The 21,891-nt window shown below is 39.3% G+C and overlaps 1 protein-coding gene across 1 annotated transcript in view; it reads left to right on the top strand.

The window, feature by feature from the left end:
* The window catches only part of KCNQ1 (potassium voltage-gated channel subfamily Q member 1), a gene marked incomplete at both ends in the record, with an annotated part of 363,335 nt that overhangs the window by 31,494 nt on the left and 309,950 nt on the right, over positions 1 to 21,891 (top strand). The window contains one exon of the mRNA XM_080619312.1: positions 11,635 to 11,725. Coding sequence (XP_080475438.1) covers positions 11,635 to 11,725 — 91 coding nt within the window. The remainder of the gene's footprint in view (positions 1 to 11,634; positions 11,726 to 21,891) is intronic.

Raw genomic sequence — 21,891 nt, 5'->3', positions numbered from 1 at the left:
CAGTTATGCACATGGAAAGTTTCACATAGGTGGGTAAACTTGACTGCAGTTTTCTTAGGGTTTTGGATGCTGTTGCAATGTTGTTAATACTTGTTTAAAATGTCTAGTAGTTTAGGGCCAAGAATAGTATCTTAAAGCATAATTTTGCCATGAGGTCATACATTACTCAAATGGATGTTCTTAATATGTTGGCAGATCATATCAATACATTTTACTGACACTTTCTAAACATACACTTGAAATGGCAGCTTAATATCAAGGGCACTGAACTTTGACAGAAAATCATCATTTTATATTTCCTGGCAGTTTAGCCATGAAACAGTGACTTCCCGGAGAGAGCTCTTCAAGGTTGCAATCTTGTACTTAGTTTTGTGTATTACAAATTTATGTTTATGATGACTATTCGTTGTAGAGTTCCACGTAAAAAACTAAGTACATACTTAGAAATATTGGCACTTTAAACAGAAATATGCAGTATGAAATAATATGTACTATGGTTTAATACCCTAATTCTTCTGGTATTTATAAAGCTGAAATGAGGTGGAATTCTTTTGAGTCCTAAACGTCAATAATTTAGTATTTTTGACATCTGAAAGTTGGAGATGTACTGCATGCTTTCCTCCATGCAATTGAAAGAAGTTCATATTCAAACATTTATTTATAGTGTCAGGCCTTGCAATAACATTAAACTGAAATTTAATTTATTATTCAAGTCAATTAATGTGCCATAGAATTTAAAAATTTTTTTTGCCTTTTTCTGACTTGTATCATTGTTTTCAGAATTGTATTCCATGCTGTTAGCAAGCACTTGTTAGGCATAGTTTGAAAGCCTTAGTAAGAGCTGGGACAGAAATCTGTGGCTTATGTCTGTGTTAACACAGAAATACTAGACTGTGAAGTGTGCTGTCTCCCATGCACTGCACCGTTGCTTCCTCATACTGCCTTGCAATGATATATCGGAAGTGTGAGAAATACTGGAAGATTTTAATAATCCTAAACTAAATTTCATAGCTAAGCTTTCCCTGCTGTTTCCAATGAAATTACACTTATGGGCTGGAACCTGCCCTGAGTGAAACCCAGTTTCAGCAAGTATTTATTCAAGTGCTCAATGTCCAATTGAATTCAAATGAGATTAACTACATGTTAAAGGATAGTGTCAAATTACAGCCTTAAACGATGAAGATTAGGAACAATTCTTTTTAAGTTCAGGGAGATAGACAAGCATAACAATGTTCAGAGGGAGTTTTCATCCAAGGCTTTCTTTGCTCTGTTCTTTTGATTGCTTCAAAGCTAGTGTGATGGACAGCCTAAGCAGCTGGTCTACATGAGTACACTGACCTTTCCCACCACAGTTGCTGCTAGTCCTGAGATCTCCAGGGTTGGGAATCTTAAGAAAATACTTAAAATCTATCCATTGGAATGCTGAACCTGAGATCTCATTTGCAAGTGGAAAATAACATTTACATGTATATCAAAATATTTGCCAGCTCCTTATGGAGAAAAGTTGGTGTTGTACACCTGAGACTGGTGAGGGACTGGTGCTAGCTTTCCCTTCCTAAGGCTGTGGGCCACAAAATGCCATTTCTCAGGTCTCTTTCTCATAAATGAATTTTGAGAAATCCTTGCTCCTGAAGTTATGTGACTGAGAATTTAAGATTCTTCTACAAAATAAATAGGGTTTCTTTATTCTGCAGCATCAAAAGAGCTCTCAGAAATGTTTAGATGCTGCATGGTTTTTTTGAGTGAAAGCATGATGTTTGAGCAGCTGAAGTTGACAATGGCAATAGGTACTCACATGCTAATGCATTTTTTCTTGTATAATGTTATAGTAACTATGCTTTTATTTAGTGCTGGTTGGGGATAACACTGTAAATTAATATACTAATTTTTATAATATAAACTGCTATTTTAATTGCTAAATGTTGTGATCATTATAAGTGGGCAAGTCTTTTAAAATTCCAACTACAGAAAAATTTATGGAGAGGAAAAATAAAGGGCATGTCTGGCAGCTTCAGCAGTGAGACCATTACTGTGCCTACAGCAAGGTTGTGTGTCCAATTAATAGCTGAATTTTTGTTACTTATGTAGAGCCACTGTATTGCTGAATAGAAGCCCTTCTTGTGAAGTTCAGTGCATTAAGCATCCTACACCTTTGATTATTCCATCTTAACTTTTCTTACAAGAAAGTTCTTTGGTAGTTGAGTGTACAAGTTTGAAGTCCTATTTGAAGTACTTTGGACAGTAAATCATTGTATAGTGAGCCTCAGAGCTGACTATGATATTCTTGAACACTTTTCTTTCAATGCTACTTTGTTTTCCTTGGGGCAGAGTATTTTACTTATTTTCTTTCTTAATTGTATTGCTTTCCTTTAGTATCCTATTAGGATTTCATCCGTTTTTTTCTGTTTGGTACATTAGCTGACGGGTATGGCTGGAAAAGACAAGTAAGTTTAAAGTCAAGCGAATCTTCCACTTAATGTTTCAGTGTTTGCCTAATTTCCTTCCACCTTTATTAGTTCATTTTAAAAGATGCTAATTTTCCCTGTGAATCTGGATTCACTCATATCCTCAGCTTTCTATGGTCACACCACCTACGGCTGCTGCTGTAGACTGGTAAACAGATTGCTGTTGGAGGAATGCTACTGATATACTGAAGTATTAACTTTCTTATAAAATGAGTATTGAGCATTTCTGTATTTTTTGGCATTTATTTAGAGAGACTTTTGTATTTACAGAAAAATTCTGTTGCTGTAAATGTAAAAACTGCCTGTCACTTTCTAGACTCTTTTCATTCTCTTCCTCTAGGGGCACTTGAAAATTTCCATCATTCTTAAAGCAAACTGATATGGTCAAGTTGCCATAGCTTCCAAGCAGGATGTCTCTCCTCCATCAAACACTTTCTCCTCTCTGGAAATGGAAATATGTCTATCTGCTGAATTCTTCTGCTTTCACCCTAGGAATGTTAACATGTCATATAGCTTCTCTTCCTTTCTTCAAAGCTGTGATGCATTAAGTATGCCATGTTTCTCCCCTAGAAAGTTGCAGGAGAGAACTGAATGTGAAAAAGCTCAAAATAAGGTGGCAGTACTGATTTCTGTGAAAGCATTTGTCAACTGTACCTTTAGATACCTTTAGATAATTAAGGCAGAGGATCGTAATGGAAACAGTGGTGAGAGTACTTATCCCAGCTTCAGATCTTTCTCACGGTCTTCATCTTACTTGCCAGCACTGATGAAAGTACCTTTCAGACACAGTTGTTTCAAAATAAAGGAATACAAAAAGGCATTCGGGGGATCAGGTGAGGGGGTAGGCCAGAGTTGCTTGGGTCTGGTGTCACTTCAGTAATATCTAGAATAAATCAAATTAGCATCTATCCAGGTCAAAAGCTCAAGGTATGATTACTTCTTCCCTACTTATATGCTTATGTATCTGTGGCTTTTTAGTTCCCATCACTGTTTCACTCTATTCACAACTAAACAAAAAGGATGCTGCCAAGAATGTCAATATTATCTTCCTCTTCTGGTGGATTTTTAGTGAGCTAGCCATATGGTATGTCTATAGAACATACAGAAGAGTAAGTCCTGATTTGTACTGCAATAAAATTAGTATATGAGTTTATGTACACTATTAAATAAGTTGTACAACATTGTGGGGTAGTGCCACTCTCCTTGGGTGTCAAGACAATGTTTCCTTTATTCTGCCTTGGTTTACTTCTTTGGTGTAGGATAGGGTTCTTGGTGTAATGGTTTAACCCCAGCCAGCAACTAAGTACCACACTTGGCTATATGCCATATCCAAAAGCTGATTACTAAGCAAGCATTCTGTGAGCTGAAAAGCTGACTGAGTCTAGTTTTTCTGTGGTATTATGGGATGTATATACTTTAGGAGGCATAATACAATGTCCTTTGGTCTTTAACTGGGGAGGAAAAGTGATTTGTAGTGGTACTGCTGTGATGAAAGTAAATAGGAAAACAAATAAAAAAAAGGGGTAATAGATACAGCTCTTGAAAATGCTCTGTCAGATGGAACTATCAAAATAAAGTCTATTCAGCCCAAACAAGAGAAGCCATAAGAAGCCATAAGAACCCATGTTGCTTGTTTAGAGAAGTATTGTATATTTAAGGAAAGTAATTTCAAGTTAATTTAAGGAAAAAAAGGTACAGATTTTATTTAGACAAATTAATTTAGGTTTGATAACAGCAAAGCAGTGCAATAATCTAAGCTTGGCAATTTTTCAAACACTGGGTTTTACAAAGTCTCAAAACTTTTAGTATTTTTCTTTTAATATTTGGATACTAAATTATTTTGAACTCTGGTGCCTTGAATCTGCTTTTACAAGAAAAGTGGAATAGTGATGTAGTGAGCCCTCATGCAAGCTGTATAAAACTCCATCTAGAAAACAACTTCTGCTTCTATTGTGGCACTCAGTTTCTAGAACATACCTATCTCCTATCTTTTTTTTCCTCTCATTAAAATGAAAATTTATCTATAAAAAGGAAAATCCTCTATTACAATAAGAACAAACCGTTTGCTTTCAGTTGTGGTACACGACTGATGAATTGTCCGAAGCCCGTTTGCAACTGGTGTTTGATTTTGCCTGAATCTATTGTGTAAAATAAGGCAGATGTCCACCCTCACTGTGACAATAGCACAGCGTGAGGGTAGTTTAGCCTCGGATCCTTTGGGGGCCTTTTGAGGGATGTTACCTGTTCTTTTGCTGGTCCTGCAACCACCAAGTGACTTAGCCTCGGCAGCTGAAAAGCCATGGTTCAGTTCTGCTTATTGCTTGTATGTAGGATTAAACCAAGTATAGGCTGATGCGCACCTTGAGGTGCATCCTATGGTGTGTTAAAGCTGCAGGCAATGAGTGTACGGTATGTGAAGTCTTTTGGAATATGCTGCTGGATGATGCACTTTGCTTTGAATGATGGGTGCTGCAGGACTGGAGCAAACCTGAATGTGGAATTGAGAGGATGAGGACAGCACACAGGATTGTACTGGTTTCCTAAAGGTATTTTAGAGTGATAAAAAGTGAGGATCAGATGTTGCAAACAAAGCAAGCTCTAAAAATTACATCTCCTCATTTGTAGTGTTTCATCAAACCACCAATAGTAAGAGAAAATCTTTCATTGTTTTATAGTATATTCACTGCATTTTTCTAAAGTAAGAGCACTAATGAAATTTCTCTTGTTAAGCCTGAAGTGTGTGTGAAAAGAAGTGCAAAAATTCTTCTGGTTTGTAGAACTGGGTGAATTCTGCATTCCTTTCCCCACTGTGCCTGTGCACTTACTCCTTCCATGACTGCCATATTGCTGTGTTAGGGTTTCATGTTAACGATCAGACACATTGGAAGCTCATTATGAGCCATTTGAGGAGCCCTGATGAATTTTCTGCAGCCTAGTGGTTCACATCTCTTGGGTCATGCACTAGTTTCAAATGTAGCATGTACTTTTTCCAGTTTTTTACATGGTACCTATCATCTTTTTCCTGTTCAACCATGCCTATTCTCAAAGGAACTAATATGTCATTGCAGGATGCAATAACATTGCTTTTTGTAAGCAGTTAACCTTTCCTCTTGAAGCATCTTGACGTCTGGTTTGCATTTCTTCTGCAATCATACCCTTTGCCAAGACCTTAAATGCCTTTCCTGCAATAATTCTAATGCTGTATCCTAAATGATTTTTGATTCATTGTGTGTTTTGTGTTTTGGTACACTGCCCATAATTTAAATTATTTTTACAGACTCTAATCTTCCAGAAGAGCCACATAAGTGTGACAGAAGCCTTGCTTATTTAGGTGTATAGCTAACCTGTTTTTCTTGGTGTCAGACTGCCCTGTATTGCGTATGATCTTTCTTGTACAATAAAACTGCTTTCTCAGATGAGAGCTAGAAGACAGAATTTCTTTGACAAGGAGTGAAGGAGCTGGTTAAAAATGATGCCATTGTTTCCTTCAGGAAGCACCAACTATACTTTGCCTCGCGGTTGGAACAAATACATAGTAACAGGAAGCTCGATCTGATAGACCTAAAACTAATGCAAACAGAGCATTCACACTTTGCCTGTTACAGTTTTGTGATGGCAAGTGACAACTGAGATTAGTGATCTGTCTACTAGCTTGACCTGTGTAGGACATAGCAGAGAGAAAGTATGCATTGTACAGGAAACTCTTGTAAACAGCTCCTGGAAAGAATCATGCTTCTCTACATGAATGCAAGTATACTTCCCCTTCTGCTGGGCATCTTTATGCCACAGGCAGGCTGGAAGATGGGAAGGGGCTGTACTCTTCCTTCCTTCCTCTGCCTTAAAAACAAAGCAGAAAAAGATAAGACAGATCCTTAGAGGAAAGCCATGCAAAAAGCCTGAGATGCATGGCTAGAGATTTAAACCTCCACCTTTCTTTTTTTGTTATCAGGACTAAATTACTTATAGGTTGCTGATCTCTTCTGACTCCATGCTACAGTAATTATTTTATTTATTTATGTATATTTTTTCTTTCATACTTTGGCCTGTTTAATGGATCTAGACCCAAATTAAAGTTTATATATTTCCAGAAGTTAAATGATTCTCTCCTAAGCAAGTTAGCTGAGCTGGTTAGACAACACAGCTAATGCAGTTTTTAAACAATTTTCATTCAAGCATTAGAGAGCTCACGGACATATTCTGGAAGAAAAATACATGAGTTTCAAGAAGTTTCAAAGTTGGACCAAGGTACGGGCAAAGATGAACTGAAGTACAGAGCTACTTCATTCTAGTCAGGGACCTTCACCAGAACATTCTCTTAAAAACAAACACTTTTTTTTTTTTTTAATGGAGGAAGTGACAGAGGGCTCTGACGTCCACCAGTTGTATAATTGAATGCTCATTAGTCTTGTATTAGTAGACTGGCACTGTGCTCCGGTAGTCTGTAGTCATGACAGAATAAGTGTCTTTCCAGTGTTCAGTTCAGACTTACTAAAGACTTATGCATACAGGTTATTTATTTGTGTGAATTTCATTAAGGGTAAAGGTTTTCTCTGCATGGTGAAATCCCATTTCCTTTTTTTAAAAAAACAACCCTATCTGAGTTTCTCACTTATAAAAGACATTTTTACTTGACACTACGCCTTCATGATGATCCCATAAGCCAAATTCCTCTCCTGTATTACCTTCCTGGCAATGCTGTTTATCATCTAGAGTCCTTTCCTCTCTCACCTGTCCTCTTCCACGAGTTCTACCTATTCCAATTCTAACTTCTACCTTTTTTTTTTTTTTAACTCTTTTTTTCCCTCAAGCAATTGCAAAATGCCTTGAATGAAAGAACAAGAAAGACCTGGAGCCTAGCTGCAATATGAAATTACTTGATATGGATTACTATGAATATTTACCTAGCTGCACCCTGGAAGTGACTATGTAGTACTGTGTGAGGTGGTTAGGGATTTACGTTGACTTGTAATAATATTAAACCTGTTGGGTTTTTTGTCAGGATTTTCCTGATGAAAATTAAGTAAGGAATAATTTCTGTGGCCTAGAATGGAACAGAATATATAACAAAGTGAAAAAGTGATCTCCTGTCTTCATTGTGTGTCTTACCTGAAGTTGTCAGCCTAAGTCCTCACTTCAGTAATTACTTTTGTTGCCTGGAAAGCTGCATGAAAATGTCCTTTTATGATACCATTGACCTTTGTGTTCACCATCTGAGAAGTGTCAGTATGTGTTAGCTATGGGGATGAAATATGGAATAATGGTGCTGTTATATGTTTCAATGAACTAACATGAACTGGATATGTAGCAGCATTATAGTTTGAAAACTGTGATGATCGAGATAAGAATCTGCCCATATTTAATCTGCACACTTATGTTGTTCATTCTCAATGTCATCCTTCCAGCTCCTCAAAAGCTGTGTGCTTAGAGGAGGCTATTTTTTTTTTTGTACAACTTTCTTTACCTATGAAAACCATCACAGTTAAAAGCTAAATAGCAAAAAAGTTATTTACTCTGTAAAAAAAAAAAACAACAAAACAAAACAAAAAACCCACAAAAATACAACCAACCCACCCCATGAGTTACAGGTTTGGTGACGAAGTTGCACAGTTGGTGACTAATCAAGTGTGTGACTGACCAAAGCTGTACTTTCAAAGAGAGGCAATCCAGTTGCCCAAAAGTAAGGTGCAGACAGAGGTTCAAGAAGGAGGCTTAGGCAGAATGGTACCAAAGACATAGAAGAAATGAAATTTTTTTTTTTTTTAATATGCAGATTTTTTCTGTTTAAGTTTCGGTCATTTTCTCTTGTAGACAGAGAGGATGAACTGCAACTAGGCACTGACCTCAGGCCAAAAATAAAAGAGCACAGATCCAGAAGGTATAAACTAAAATAGTATTCCCTGTATGCAAGGGCACTAATAATTGGATACCTTCAAGATTAATAGCTGTAATGAATAAAAGTTGTTTGAAGGTAAAGAGCAGACTTGAGGAAGCTCTTATGTGACGTTGGGCAAGTTAAAAATGGCTTGCAACATTCTTGCTGTTAAAAGAAACATAGAACTGTTAGATGTGAGTTAACTACAAAGCTGAGTGGTTTTGAGTGAATCTACTGATGCAGTATCTATGACTTATCTATAAGCAGGCAGATACTACTTTGTAACCTGGGACAGGCAATATGAAAGACTTCACATGATATCACCTCATCTCTAATGCTTACTTGGCCCCACAATGTAGGAGTTAGATTAGAGTTGATGACCGCCTGAACTCATTGGTTTGCTTCCTTTCTTGAAGATTGGTTCATTTGCGTGTGGAGGATAAAAAAGCAACGAGTTTCAGGAGATAAAAGATTGTTGGTTTCCAAGAGACTCAGCCTGTCTGACTAAGCAATATCTGACTAAACATCTTCATTTTGCTGGGGATAATGTGTGTTTGTGGGTGTGAAGGTGTCTTGTGCTTCAACCTGGAAAAAGCACAACAATAAATTTAAGAAGTTTTTCTGGGGTGGAAAAAAATTAGTAAAATTAGTAAGCGTGAAACAGGTCCATGTGCGTGAAAACCCATAAAAGTAAGTAGTGTGGTGACTGGCACTTGATGCAGTTCCTATGTCAGCCTTCAGTTTCACTAGTAGTAACAAGCAAAGAGATTTGGCAAACAATTTACCCTAAGTTTATTTACCTGTCACTTAGGCACACAAACTTTAATCCTTATTAGGTTCTCTCACATACCTTCAATCCTTATTAGGTTCTCTTCAGTTGCATTTGTTTAGGAAAAGTATAGAAATGGGATAGTCTTTGCTTTGGTGCCCTCTTGTGGGTTCATATATTGGATATACTGGCCAAGTTACACTTCTAACAAGTTTACTATTATTAAGGGATATAACAAATATTAACTGTTACTGCTCAAGGTGTGTTCAGACAGCTTGCAACATCCCATGCAACTTGTTCTTTGCTTTGAACTGGCACTTCCATGTATATTGGACTTTTTGTCCAGAGACCATTAGCTGCCTCTATGTAACTGAATCCATATTATGTTCATGTTGTCATGTGTATTGGTCTTAAGCAATTGTGGGAATTTTGCAGATAGAAGGGCTGGACACTTGGGTAATATTTATGTTATGGTTCAGATGACTGGCTCATCTTTGCATACCCTTGTCTGCACACCTCCCCTCTATTTAAGAATAGCTGAAGTTAAGAGATAGAAGGTAAAATGAGAGGATTTTAGAGATAAATTGGAAACACTCACATATTCATACTTTGCCTAGGTAGAGGTATATTGTCACATGTGTGTTTGTGTTGATATATGATAATCTTCCCTCACTTCAGTTCATTATCACTTACTAATTTGATTTTTGTACCTAATTACCTACAAACCTCCTCTCCACAATTTTGTAATGTTTACAGTATCAATTGTCTCTGTGTGCACTGGACTCACATGGCCTTTCAAAAGATTCACCCAATCAAGTTTTCACTTATGTGAAAAAGATAAAGGCTCTGCCAGTTTGCAGCCACTGATGGTTGGTTTTAATATTTCTCCTCTTGAGCTCAGTTTTATTTATTACATCGATTTTTTTTGTTGCTGTTTTTTCTAAGGGAAAAAAACCCCTGATTAACCATTTTGGAGATCTGTAACAGGGGACACACAATGATTTAGTTGCTGGATTTTGCAGCAGGTTTCTGTCAAGTCCAAAGGATTGGTATTGCTTGTCTCAACAGAATTGTGAAAAATATCCCTAACAACTAGCTCTGTGTTTAATAAGTGAATGTTTTAGGACTTGTTCACTGCTCTTGTCATGTTTTAAAAAGAAGCATGCAGTTGTTTGAGAACTGGAAGCTGCCTATGCTGGTGTATAGTGGATAGCATCCAGTTCAAGTGTTAAATGTTTTGCTTCCCAAATGCCTTATGTTCCTTCAGGGGAAGCAGCAGTTCTGTGGGGTGGTGGGTACAGCTGAAGCTGCTCGGGGAAGGGGTTTCAAGGCAGAGGCTGTGGGACTGGGCAGCCTTACTTTCTATCTGGGGGAAGAGGCTTTCTGGGGCTACAGGCAGTTGGGCTGAGTTTGCTGCAACTCCTCACCAGTCCAGAATCTTACAGAATCACAGAACCATTATAGGTTTTGGGGGACCTCTGGAGATCATCTAGTCCAACCCCCCTGCCAAAGCAGGGCCACCTACAGCAGGTTACACAGGAACGTGTCCAGGTGGGTTTTGAATGTCTCCAGAGCCTCTTTCAGTGCTCTGCCACCCTCAGCGTAAAGTCGTTCTTTCTCATGTTGAGGTGAAACTTCTTGTGTTTTAGTTTATGGCCGTTGCTCCTCGCCCTGTCACTGGGCACCACTGAGAAGAGCCTGGCACCATCCTCCTGACAACCACCTTTGAGATATTTACATGTAGTAATGAGATCCCACTCAGTCTCCTCTTCTCTAGACTAAACAGGCCCAGCTCCTGCAATCCCTCCAATGAGAGGATCAGACTACTGATCATCTCTGTGGTCCTCCACTGGACACTCTCCAGAGAACTAGGACCCTCTCCTTAAGGACTCACCTGGGCAGGGGGGACCAGGGAACAAACCCTTATGTTTAGTCTCTGTCACTCTCTGATAGCTGGTTTGAAGTTTTGTTTATTTAAAAATGGTATCACACCTAGGTTGTATTTTGAATGCCAAATGCTAGGTTTTATTTATCTGTGGCCTTTTGGGGATTGGTTATAAAAGACAGTGTGGGCAGAGGCTGTTAAATTCTGGCTTAGTTGGTTTTTCTTTTGCAGTGTATTAGAATTAGGAACAGCAAAAATGCAAGTATTTGAAGTATGTTGTGAGTGGGGTGGTGATTCAGTTGTAGTAGCCCCTACAATGGGAAAAAGCAAGGAATGCTGTTTTCTGGAGGGGCTAGGAAACAGCAAGGTTTAGAAGTAGGCTAAAGCTAATAATGTTGTGTGGTTTCATTTGTTAATGTCCAACCCAAAAACTTAGTGTTTGAAGAGAAATAAAGTCCCAAACATGAAGCAGGATAACTGAAACTTACCAGCTGTATTTTAAGATAATCCAATACAAATGACTTGTGTGTGCGTACAGATAATTTGTGATGACATAATTATCTGACCTCCCTGTGAGTTCTTATTAGACTGTTACTTAAGTTTTTTTATTTTTATTTATTTATTTTTTTTTTTTTATTTACAGCTTCCTTATTGTGCTGATATGCCTTATCTTCAGCGTGCTTTCTACAATTGAACAGTATGCAGCTCTCGCTACAGGGACATTATTTTGGATGGTATGTATGTAGACATTAAAGCCATTGATGTACGTTTGTTCTTAATGTGCAAATTCTAATCTCATGAGTCAGTACCATGTCTAGCAGACTGTTCCTTATGGTTGAATTGACAAGAGGCTTTTCTGATTTTCCCTAACAAGTCTATGAAGCCGAAGAAATACCAGAAGTCATATCACAAAACTCTTGTATGGCATATACTGAAGGCATCTGTGTGGTGTCTAACTCACATGGCTGTTCTAATTAAACTTGAATCCCTTATACTGCTCAGGTTAATCCGTTTTTCAGTCATACTGAATCATAGAATCATGGAATCATAGAATAGTTAGGGTTGGAAAGGACCTTAAGATCATCTAGTTCCAACCCCCCTGCCATGGGCAGGGACACCCCACACTAAACCATGCCACCCAAGGCCTCATCCAACCTGGCCTTGAACACCGCCAAGGATGGAGCATTCACAACCTCCCTGGGCAACCCATTCCAGTGCCTCACCACCCTCCCAGTAAAGAATTTCTTCCTTATATCCAATCTAAACTTCCCTGTTTAAGTTTTAACCCATTACCCCTTGTCCTGTCACTACAGTCCCTGATGAATAGTCCCTCCCCAGCATCCTTATAGGCCCCCTTCAGACACTGGAAGACTGCTGTGAGGTCTCCACGCAGCCTTCTCTTCTCCAGGCTGAACAGCCCCAACTTTCTCAGCCTGTCTTCATACGAGAGGTGCTCCACTCCCCTGATCATCCTCGTGGCCCTCCTCTGGACTTGTTCCAACAGTTCCATGTCCTTTTTATGTTGAGGACACCAGAACTGCACACAATACTCCAAGTGAGGTCTCACGAGAGCAGAGTAGAGGGGCAGGATCACCTCCTTGGACCTGCTGGTCACGCTCCTTTTGATGCAGCCCAGGATACGGTTGGCTTTCTGGGCTGCGAGCGCACACTGAAGCCGGCTCATGTTCATTTTCTCATCGACCAACACCCCCATGTCCTTCTCTGCAGAGCTGCTCTGAATCTCTTCTCTACCCAACCTGTAGCTGTGCCTGGGATTGCTCCTACCCAGGTGTAGGACCTTGCACTTGTCATGGTTAAACTTCATAAGGTTGGCATCAGCCCACCTCACAAGCGTGTCGAGGTCCCTCTGGATAGCATCCCTTCCCTCCGGCGTATCAACCGAACCACACGGCTTGGTGTCATCGGCAAACTTGCTGAGGGCGCACTCAATCCCACTGTCCATGTCACCGACAAAGATGTTGAACAAGACTGGTCCCAACACTGATCCCTGAGGGACACCACTCGTTACCGGTCTCCAGCCAGACATGGAGCCATTGACCACTACTCTTTGTGCTGCCATCCAGCCAGTTCTTTATCCACCGAGTGGTCCACCCATCAAATTGATGTCTCTCCAATTTAGAGACAAGGATGTCATGTGGGACAGTGTCGAATGCTTTGCACAAATCCAGGTAGATGACGTCAGCTGCTCTGCCCCTGTCCGTCATTTTCGTAGCCCCATCATAGAAGGCCACCAAATTGGTCAGGCAGGATTTGCCCTTAGTGAAGCCATGCTGGCTGTCACCAAGCACCTCCTTGTTTTTCATGTGCCTTAGCATGCCTTCCAGGAGAATCTGCTCCAAGATTTTGCCAGGCACAGAGGTAAGACTGACTGGTCTGTAATTCCCTGGCTCATCCATTTTTCCCTTCTTGAAAATGGGGGTTGTATTTCCATTTTTCCAGTTGTTGGGAACTTCACCTGACTGCCATGATTTTTCAAATATGATGGCCAATGGCTTAGCAACTTCATTCACCAGCTCCTTCAGGACCCACGGATGGATTTCATCAGGTCCCATGGACTTGTGTACGTTTAGGTTTTTAAGATGTTCTCGAACCAGATCCTCTCCTACAGTGGGCCTAGGGTCTTCATTCTTACAGTCTCTGCGTTTGCCTTCCAAGACTTGGGTGGTGCAGTCAGAGCCTTTGCCAGTGAAGACCGAGGCAAAGAAGTCATTAAGAACCTCAGCCTTCTCCAAATCCTGGGTAGCCAGTTCTCCCAATATCTTCCTAAGGTGGCCTACTTTGTCCCTAGTCTGTGTTTTACTTGCTACGTACCTATAGAATCCCTTCCTATTATCCTTAACATCCCTAGCCAAGTTCAATTCTAACTGGGCCTTAGCCTTCCTCACCTGGTCCCTAGCTTCCCGGACAACATCCCTGTATTCTTCCCAGGCCGCTTGTCCCTGCTTCCACCTTCTATAAGCCTCTTTTTTCCTTTGAAATTTCCTGAGTAGCTCCTTATCCATCCAAGGAGGTCTCCTGGCTCCCCTGCTGCACTTCCTTCTAGTTGGGATGCAACACTCCTGAGCTTGGAGCAGATGATCCTTGAATAACAACCAACAGTCTTGGGCCGCCCTGCCCTCTAGGGCTGTATCCCATGGAACCTTACTAAGCAGGCTCCTGAAGAGGCCGAAGTCTGCTCTCTTGAAGTCCAGGGCAGTGAGCTTGCTGCACGCTCTTCTCACTGTCCCGAGGATCTTGAATTTGACCATCTCATGATCGCTGCAACCAAGGCTGCCCTGGAGCGTCACATTTCCAACCAGCCCTTCCCTGTTGGTGAGCACGAGGTCAAGCATGGCACCTCTCCTTGTCGGCTCCTCTATTACTTGCAGGAGGAAGTTGTCTTCCACACAATCAAGGAACCTCCTGGATTGCTTGTGCCGGGCCGTACCTTCACACCAACAGATGTCAGGGTGGTTGAAGTCTCCCATGAGAACAAGGGCCTGTGAGCGTGAGGCTGTTCCTATCTGCCTATAGAGCACTTCATCCACAGATTCCTCTTGATCAGGCGGTCTGTAACAGATCCCCACAGTAATGTCCCCCATCGCTGCTCTCCCTTTAACCTTGACCCACAAACTCTCTGTCGACTGCTCACCCATCCCCAGACAGAGTTCCATACTCTCCAGCCTATCCCTAACATAAATAGCAACTTCCCCTCCCCACCTGCCAGACCTGTCTTTTCTAAAGTCTGTAACCTTCCATTCTAACACTCCAGTCATAGGAGCCATCCCACCATGTTTCTGTGATGCCTACTGTATCATACTCCCGTAGTCGTGCACACATCTCTAATTCCTCTTGTTACTGAAGATACTTGTTACTCTTGATACTGAAGGCCAGACACCTCACCATAGAGGGGGAAAAAACTAAGTGGAAGTCCTCTTTTTAGCTGATGTCAGATTTGTCTTTTTTTCGCAAGTGGAAGACTCATGTATTTTCATTGACTTTAGGGTTAAGACAACTTGCTCCACCTGTCATACTCATTTTGCCTTTATTAGAGAAAGCATAGTTACCTTTTGTTTATAGTACACTAGTGCTACAACAGATATGGGGCAAGAAATGTTCTGAGAGTATTACTGTTCTGCCAGCTTAGATTTCATTGAAGAGTTTTAGTTTTGAATTTTGAGAAGGATGGTTTTAAACATACAGAAAATTTATAGATTTGTTCTCAGCGTATGTCCATGGTAGGGTACTCCCTGCTAAATCATTGATTTCCCTGCATTTGTAAATAAGTGACCATTATTTTATTTGTGAAAACAGTGACTGTATTGAGAAAATGCTAACTAGCAATTTAAATGTTTGTTCAACATTCTTGTAGCAGTGCATGAGTAATATTATTATGTATGATATCTTTATTAACAGGAAAAAATTCACTTTAAAACCACATAAATTATTATGATTTTTGTCATTTTATCTATTCAGTATACTAAGGTTTTATACCTAATATGAATAATGTAAGAATAAGAATATATAATATATATTAATTTGTCAGTCATACTATTTCTATTTAAGGTACCTTCATGCCTGGTACATTACTTTTAACTGACTTGGAAGATATTTGAACTCACAGGTGTAACTTTATAATTAGTTGCCAGCTAAGAGAGTCTATACAAGCGTTTCTTTTGTTTTGTTGGTTTGTTTGTTTGGCTTTTTTTTTTTTTTTTTTTATCCATAACTATTAGTTATGGATACCTGTACCAATTTCTGTGATGAATTTCACTTGTGATGATATCTCATTTATCTTTGCAATATATCATAATGTTTTACATGTGTGGGGTTTTTTTTCAGTGAAATAAATTCCAGTGACATCATCACCAGTGATGTTTTCTGTTTTCCTTGAAATCATGCAATTGGTTTTGTATGTTCATACTGTATGCAGTATATATTGTCTGCATGTGTGTAATACATCCAGTGTAATATGTATGAAGTGCGTTCAGGATTACATGCAACATACGTAATATCCATTATGTATTTGGTGTCTGTTTTATCTTTCTAAGTAGTGTGAATCAGTGTTCCTGTTCTATATCATGAGAAAAACTATGGTCAACTTGTAACATTGAAGTTCTACTATAATGGTTTCTTGGGAATTCAGCAGTTATTTTTTTGTTCAGTAATGGTGTATTCTGGTATTGTTTTCTTAAAGGATTAACTGTGGTAATTTTCAAGAAAATTAAGGGGCTTATGGTGACCCATCTGTCCACAGCAGTAGATGGGCCGCGGTGTTCTCTGCTCTGTCCAGTTTTGGGGGACTTTCAAAGGAGTTGTGGCACCTTGCAACACAAATATAAATGTCAGAATCTGGTTCTTGTTAGTGTCTACCTAGTAAAATTTCATATTTTGTTCTTATTTTAAGATTTTACTTTAATGTGTCTTTACAAGCGGTAAAAATGAGATGTAACTGAATTGTTGAAGGGGGAGTTAATCACAGATGACTGGTTGAAGAGATACTGTAAAATGCAAAGAAAGTGTAACAGCATACAGGGATTAAAAAGCAAAACAGGAAAAACCACAGCGCAAGCTTCTAACCCAAATAGTGATGTAAGGAGACTTATTAAACCTTAGGAGAGCACTCTTTCTACTGCTTTGCAGTAGGAATTAATTTCTCATTTTTGTTTGTACAGGGCCTTTTAGTTATACCACAATAATAGTTTTAATTTGGAGCCAGACAATGAAAGTAGGTAACGCTGAAATTGTAGGTGAGCTAACAAGGGCAAACAAATACTGAGAAACATCTCAAAGAAGCAGCAGTGTAGCAACAAACTACCAGGAGGAGTATGGAAATCTTGAGGAAGGCTTTTCTGCTTGGGTTTAACTGGGACAGTGAGAAGGAGGGAACCTTTGGCCATGTAGAATTTTAAGTTTCTAAGACCACAAATCATCCCATGAAACTTAAGTTGCCTGAGTATATGCTCTGTGAGATTAAAATAATTAAAGTAACACAGACCTTTAGCAATTTCTTTTGAAGATTATAAAATTGAGAACCTTTCCCTACATGCATTCCAAAGGGAAAATTACTGAAGCTTTCTCAAGAACAGACTGCCTTTTATTTTTGACATAATTTCTTATGTAGGTTACAATTCTCTCTAAATGAATTACACTTTGTAGTGCATCAGATGTAAACCCGAAGTACTTAGTGGTATCAAACGTGCAGTGTCATGCTTTGAAATTTTGCCTATTTCAGGTTTGTGGACTTGTAATTTGGTGGGGAGGAGCCTTTGACCAGGTAGCCATAGGTTTAGAAATGCAAGAAGTGACTATCATGCTGAATGTCTGGAAATGAGTGCTCGGAGTTAGCATGTGGGTATGCTGAGCTGAATAGCCCCACGGAGCAAATCTGATTAGATGAGCTTACTGCATGGGCACTGGAAATCTGATTCATCTTGAAAATGAAGTGGAATTACTGTAAAAGCATGTGTATGTTATAAGCAAACTGCTGTTGTTACAAAATCCGTTATACAACTCACTTGTGAGTTGCATAGCATTAAAATGCATGTTGGGAAGAGTACAGAATCTGTTCCCCTGACTGAAAAAATATTCAGACAAGACCCTTGAAAACACAATTAAGAGCTATACTGCTTTATATCCTGCACGTAGCCTAAGTATTTTGCTCTGACCCTGTGGAAGATCTAAGCACCTACACAACTTCAGCAAAGTCTTTCTGAAACCAAGGATACTGGTCACATTAAAGATGGAAGCTGTGTGCTCATTTTCATGAACAAGAATCTTATGCTTCACTAATATAGTCATATAAGATATTACAATTACATGAAAATAAGAGCTAAAAAAGTTGTTGAGATTATATTATTTATTTTTTGTTTTACTTGTTTTATAATACTGCCTCCCACTACTAGAGGAGAAAATAGAAGATAAGTTATCAATAATTTTTCATAACAAGAAAAATGCAAGTTTAACATTGGAAAAATAAGCAAGGGGAAGTTTATGTGTGTTGCAAGTGGTGTTCCAGTTTTAGACAAAAAGCTTACAATTAGCTGCTGAATCTTTGTCTACTTGTCACCTCACTTCACAAGGCAAAGAGCCTTGATGAAAGCTATACCTAAATGCAGTTGTAATGGGAGATTAGGAGAGAATTGGCCTTTTGTTAGTTTCCAGAAAGCACGGAAAACTGTTTAAATTTGCATGTGTTTATTTTATCTTTTTTTCACTAGATGGTGCTGTTGGAGGGGTTTGACTCCAGTTACTCGTTGGCACTTGCCCAACGTGAGCTGGAGTCTGAGCCAAGACTGAGAAAGTATTATCATTTTGAAGGGTATATGCACACTTGGCCCATTTAAAATACTGGTGCGGGAGAGCTTTTGCCATGACTCATAAAGAGAATGTGGTATATCTGTGTAAAAATTGATTTTGAGACTATATTTAAACTATGGAAAAAAGTAATTCAGAGATGTATGCTCCCAGAGAGGCCGTATTTTTCTTTTATTTTCATAAGCAAGGATTTTATGGTGCCAGAACACAGCAGAATGCTGTTATCTCAGCATGATCTAAGAAAATCCAAGTGCCTGTTCCAAGGGGATTAAATATTCTGCTGAACCAAGGGATATTAGTGTGTCTGAAAAACCTATTTTCTGGTAGGAATCTCATTTCAATATTGATTCCAACAAAGAAAAAAAAAAAGGAAGGTTATATTTTTATAATGAAAATATAAGCTCTTTCCAGCTTTTTGTTTCCTTTTCTACTTTAGCGTACTTCTTACTGAAGATATTAAACAATTTTTAAACATTAAAAAGACTATCAGTTAAGATAAATGGTAATAGTTTTGGGTGATCAAAATTTACATTATTGGCATTGAAATTATTCCTACTGTTAAGAGAAAGTGCCATAAAGTCTAGGCCTACAAGAAATCTAGATTTTATTTCTTTTTTTAATATAATCTTTAGTTCTGAGTATAAGCCTTAGGTTTTGTTTGTTGGAGTGTCTTGGGGGTCTTGTGAGAAAGAAAGAGAAAAATACCTACAACTTTTGGTTCTGAAGATGGTCTTCACAGAGAACAAATGGTTCAAATAGTTTAAAAGTGGCTCCAGCATTTTTTTTTTTTTTTCCTGATTATCTCCTTTGATTGAGAAGGCCAAGGCAGAAACTTAAGATGCAGACACTGGTGCTTTGTCATGCTTTTAAAAAATTAAATGGGATTAATATCTGTAAAGGATGCCCAGTGATAGCTTTACAGACTGATCTAGTCTACAGACTCTCTCTTTGCAGCCTCAGTGTGACCCAGAGTGAGGTCAGCTGGTGTATAAGACTTGTGTGATGGACTTTAATCCTTTTCATTTGCTGGACCTGCAGATAGACCTGTCAGGGAGTTGTTCCATTGATGGCTGAAGCTGAGAATCCCAGCTTTCATTTAATGTCAGCTTCTCTACATTTTAGTTTGTAGTAAACAGGCCAAATGTGAGTGATTCGAAGGTTCAGGAAATATGAATAGAAATTAAAATCTCCCTTCCCCATTTAATTAGGGCATAGTACAGTTAGTAGCTGGAACGAGGAGCTTCCTCTGTATCTGAGCCCAGGTGCTTCAGTCTGTGGTTCTGATGTTTGTAGCTGGGCTGGCACATAATATGAGTGCTTCTAATCTTCTTCTTTGCAAAATCAGCTGTGATGGTTTTAAATGCTGCTGGTAGTAACATCTTAACTTGTTCCAGCTGCTTGCAAAGCAATCCCTTGTCAACTCCCCTGTTCTGTATAGGAGAATTATGTGTTTAATGTAAATGTGATGTTAAAGGGATATAATTACAGAATCACAGAATGTTTAGGATTGCAAGGGACCTCCGGAGGTCATCTAGTCCAACCTCCTCTGCTGACGCAGGGCCACTGAGAGCAGGTTACACAGGAGCACATACAGGTGGGTTTTGAATGTCTCGAGAGAGGGAGACTCCATGACACCCTGGGCACCCTGTTTCAGTGCTCTGCCACCCTCAATGTAAAGAAGGTCTTCCTCAGGTTGAGGTGAAGCTTCTTCTGTTCTGGTTCATGGCTATTGGTCCTCATCCTGTCACTGAGCACCACTGATAAAAGGAGACGTGAAATGAGTCACTCATGTAAAATGTCTATATAGCATGAATGTACTTATTCAGTTGTTTCATTATCTAGTCAAGACGAGTTCCAACAGAAACAGAAGTTCATTAGATATGACTTAGGGGCTGATTCAAATGACCAGTTCCAGAGCAATACCGTTTGTAGAGCAAAAATAAAGTAATTCTAGAAGTGGCCAAAAGTGACAGGATATTACAAAAGGCTAATTAATTTGGTTCAGAAGGTTGTGTGAACATGCTTTTTAGTCCAGCTTAAATTCTGCTTTATGTCCATACTGGAGAGGTCTGAGGAGCCAAATCAGATGCTTCTGAAGTGGAAATAATATTGATGGTCTGTTAGGGACAGCTGAACCAATTTAACGAAATGGACTTTAAAAAACCCAAACCAAACAAAAAAAAAAACAGACCCCAAAACAAACAAACCAAAAACCCCACCCCAAAAACCAACCAAAAAAAAATCCCCACCAAACAAATAATCTCCCGCCTCGCCCCCCCAACAAACCAACCACAAGGAAAAGCCAAGCCAAGCCTGTAGTTATTGCTTGGTGTAGATGAAGCCTGACCTGAAAAGGAATGCCAGGAAGAAATGAAGAGGAGACATGGAAGAAAACTATGCTAAGACTGGTAAGTGAAAGATGAGCTGGTTTTTGTTCTCACATGTGCTGAAGACGGAGCGCTTGTAGAAGGGAGCTCGTTTCCCTTTTAAATCTGTAGAGGGCAGCATTGGACCACACTGTGTCCCATCTAGGGTGGCTGGATTCAGACCTTGGATGGTGTCCTGAAGTAGATAAAAATATCTTTTGGAAGAAATGAACTATTAATAAAGAGATGTTTTTTTCACATGGGCTTGGTGTATTTTATATGAGTAATCAACAAAAATAACTCTGGGAGAGGGAGGTGGAAGAAAAGGGCTGTGTAAATGTTGCTGCCAGGGACAGCTCTCGCCGCTTTGTGGTTGTAGCCACAGAATTCATGCTGTTTGGCCTTACCTGATTTCTCATCATGTGGATGGCTTTTAGAAAAAAAGTGAGAACAGTTAAGGCTTTCAGTGAAGTGAACTGGGGAAGTATTTGCATGGAGGAGAAAAAAAATAGATACTAAACATGTTAACACACTGAAAAATTTCCAGTATGTTATGTCCTCCCAGGTCTGTTCTTGCTATTGGCTTAGGTGCTTCCTTTTCAGTGGGGGAAAAAAAAGAAGTTAAAAAAGATAAAAAGAAGATAAACTTGGATGCAGTTATTTCCATTTCTGCCTTTTCTAAGAACTATGAGGGGAAAAAACCCAAACATCCTCTTCTTGGATTTCTGTACCTGGAGTTCTGTGGTGGCATATCTGCAAATGAAGTCTGCAAATACATCCCTGTAAGTAAAGGAATTGGAATTTAGTATTTATCCCCATGGTACATTGGGATGAGATGGCTGTGAAGCACTAAGCATTTATTGGGACTCAAACTCTGAAGATTAAGACAGACTCTGTGAAGAGTCTTTCTGAAGCTCAGGGTGGGGCTGGTGACAGATTGCAGGCCAGCACGAATCACTGGTGATAGATTGGTGCCTTCTGCTGGTTGCTTGGTGGCCTACATGATCTGACATGATGATCTCCCTCACTGACAGCGAGACTTAAATGAGCACAGTGTCCACTTGTCTTTTTACGCTAAGCAAGCTTCACAGCTTTTCATATGTGAACTACAGTAGCATGACAATTTTCAGAAATTATTACAGTTATTATCAATACAATTACAATTCTTACAGTAATTACAATCTATATTGCATGTAGTGTTTCGAAAAATAAGGGAA

This window comes from Psittacula echo (assembly GCF_963264785.1).
Source record: "Psittacula echo genome assembly, chromosome: 5".
Classification (NCBI taxonomy): Eukaryota; Metazoa; Chordata; class Aves; order Psittaciformes; family Psittacidae; genus Psittacula; species Psittacula echo.
The sequence above is the reverse complement of the archived record's forward strand: the minus strand, read 5'-3'. Positions and strand labels throughout refer to the sequence as shown.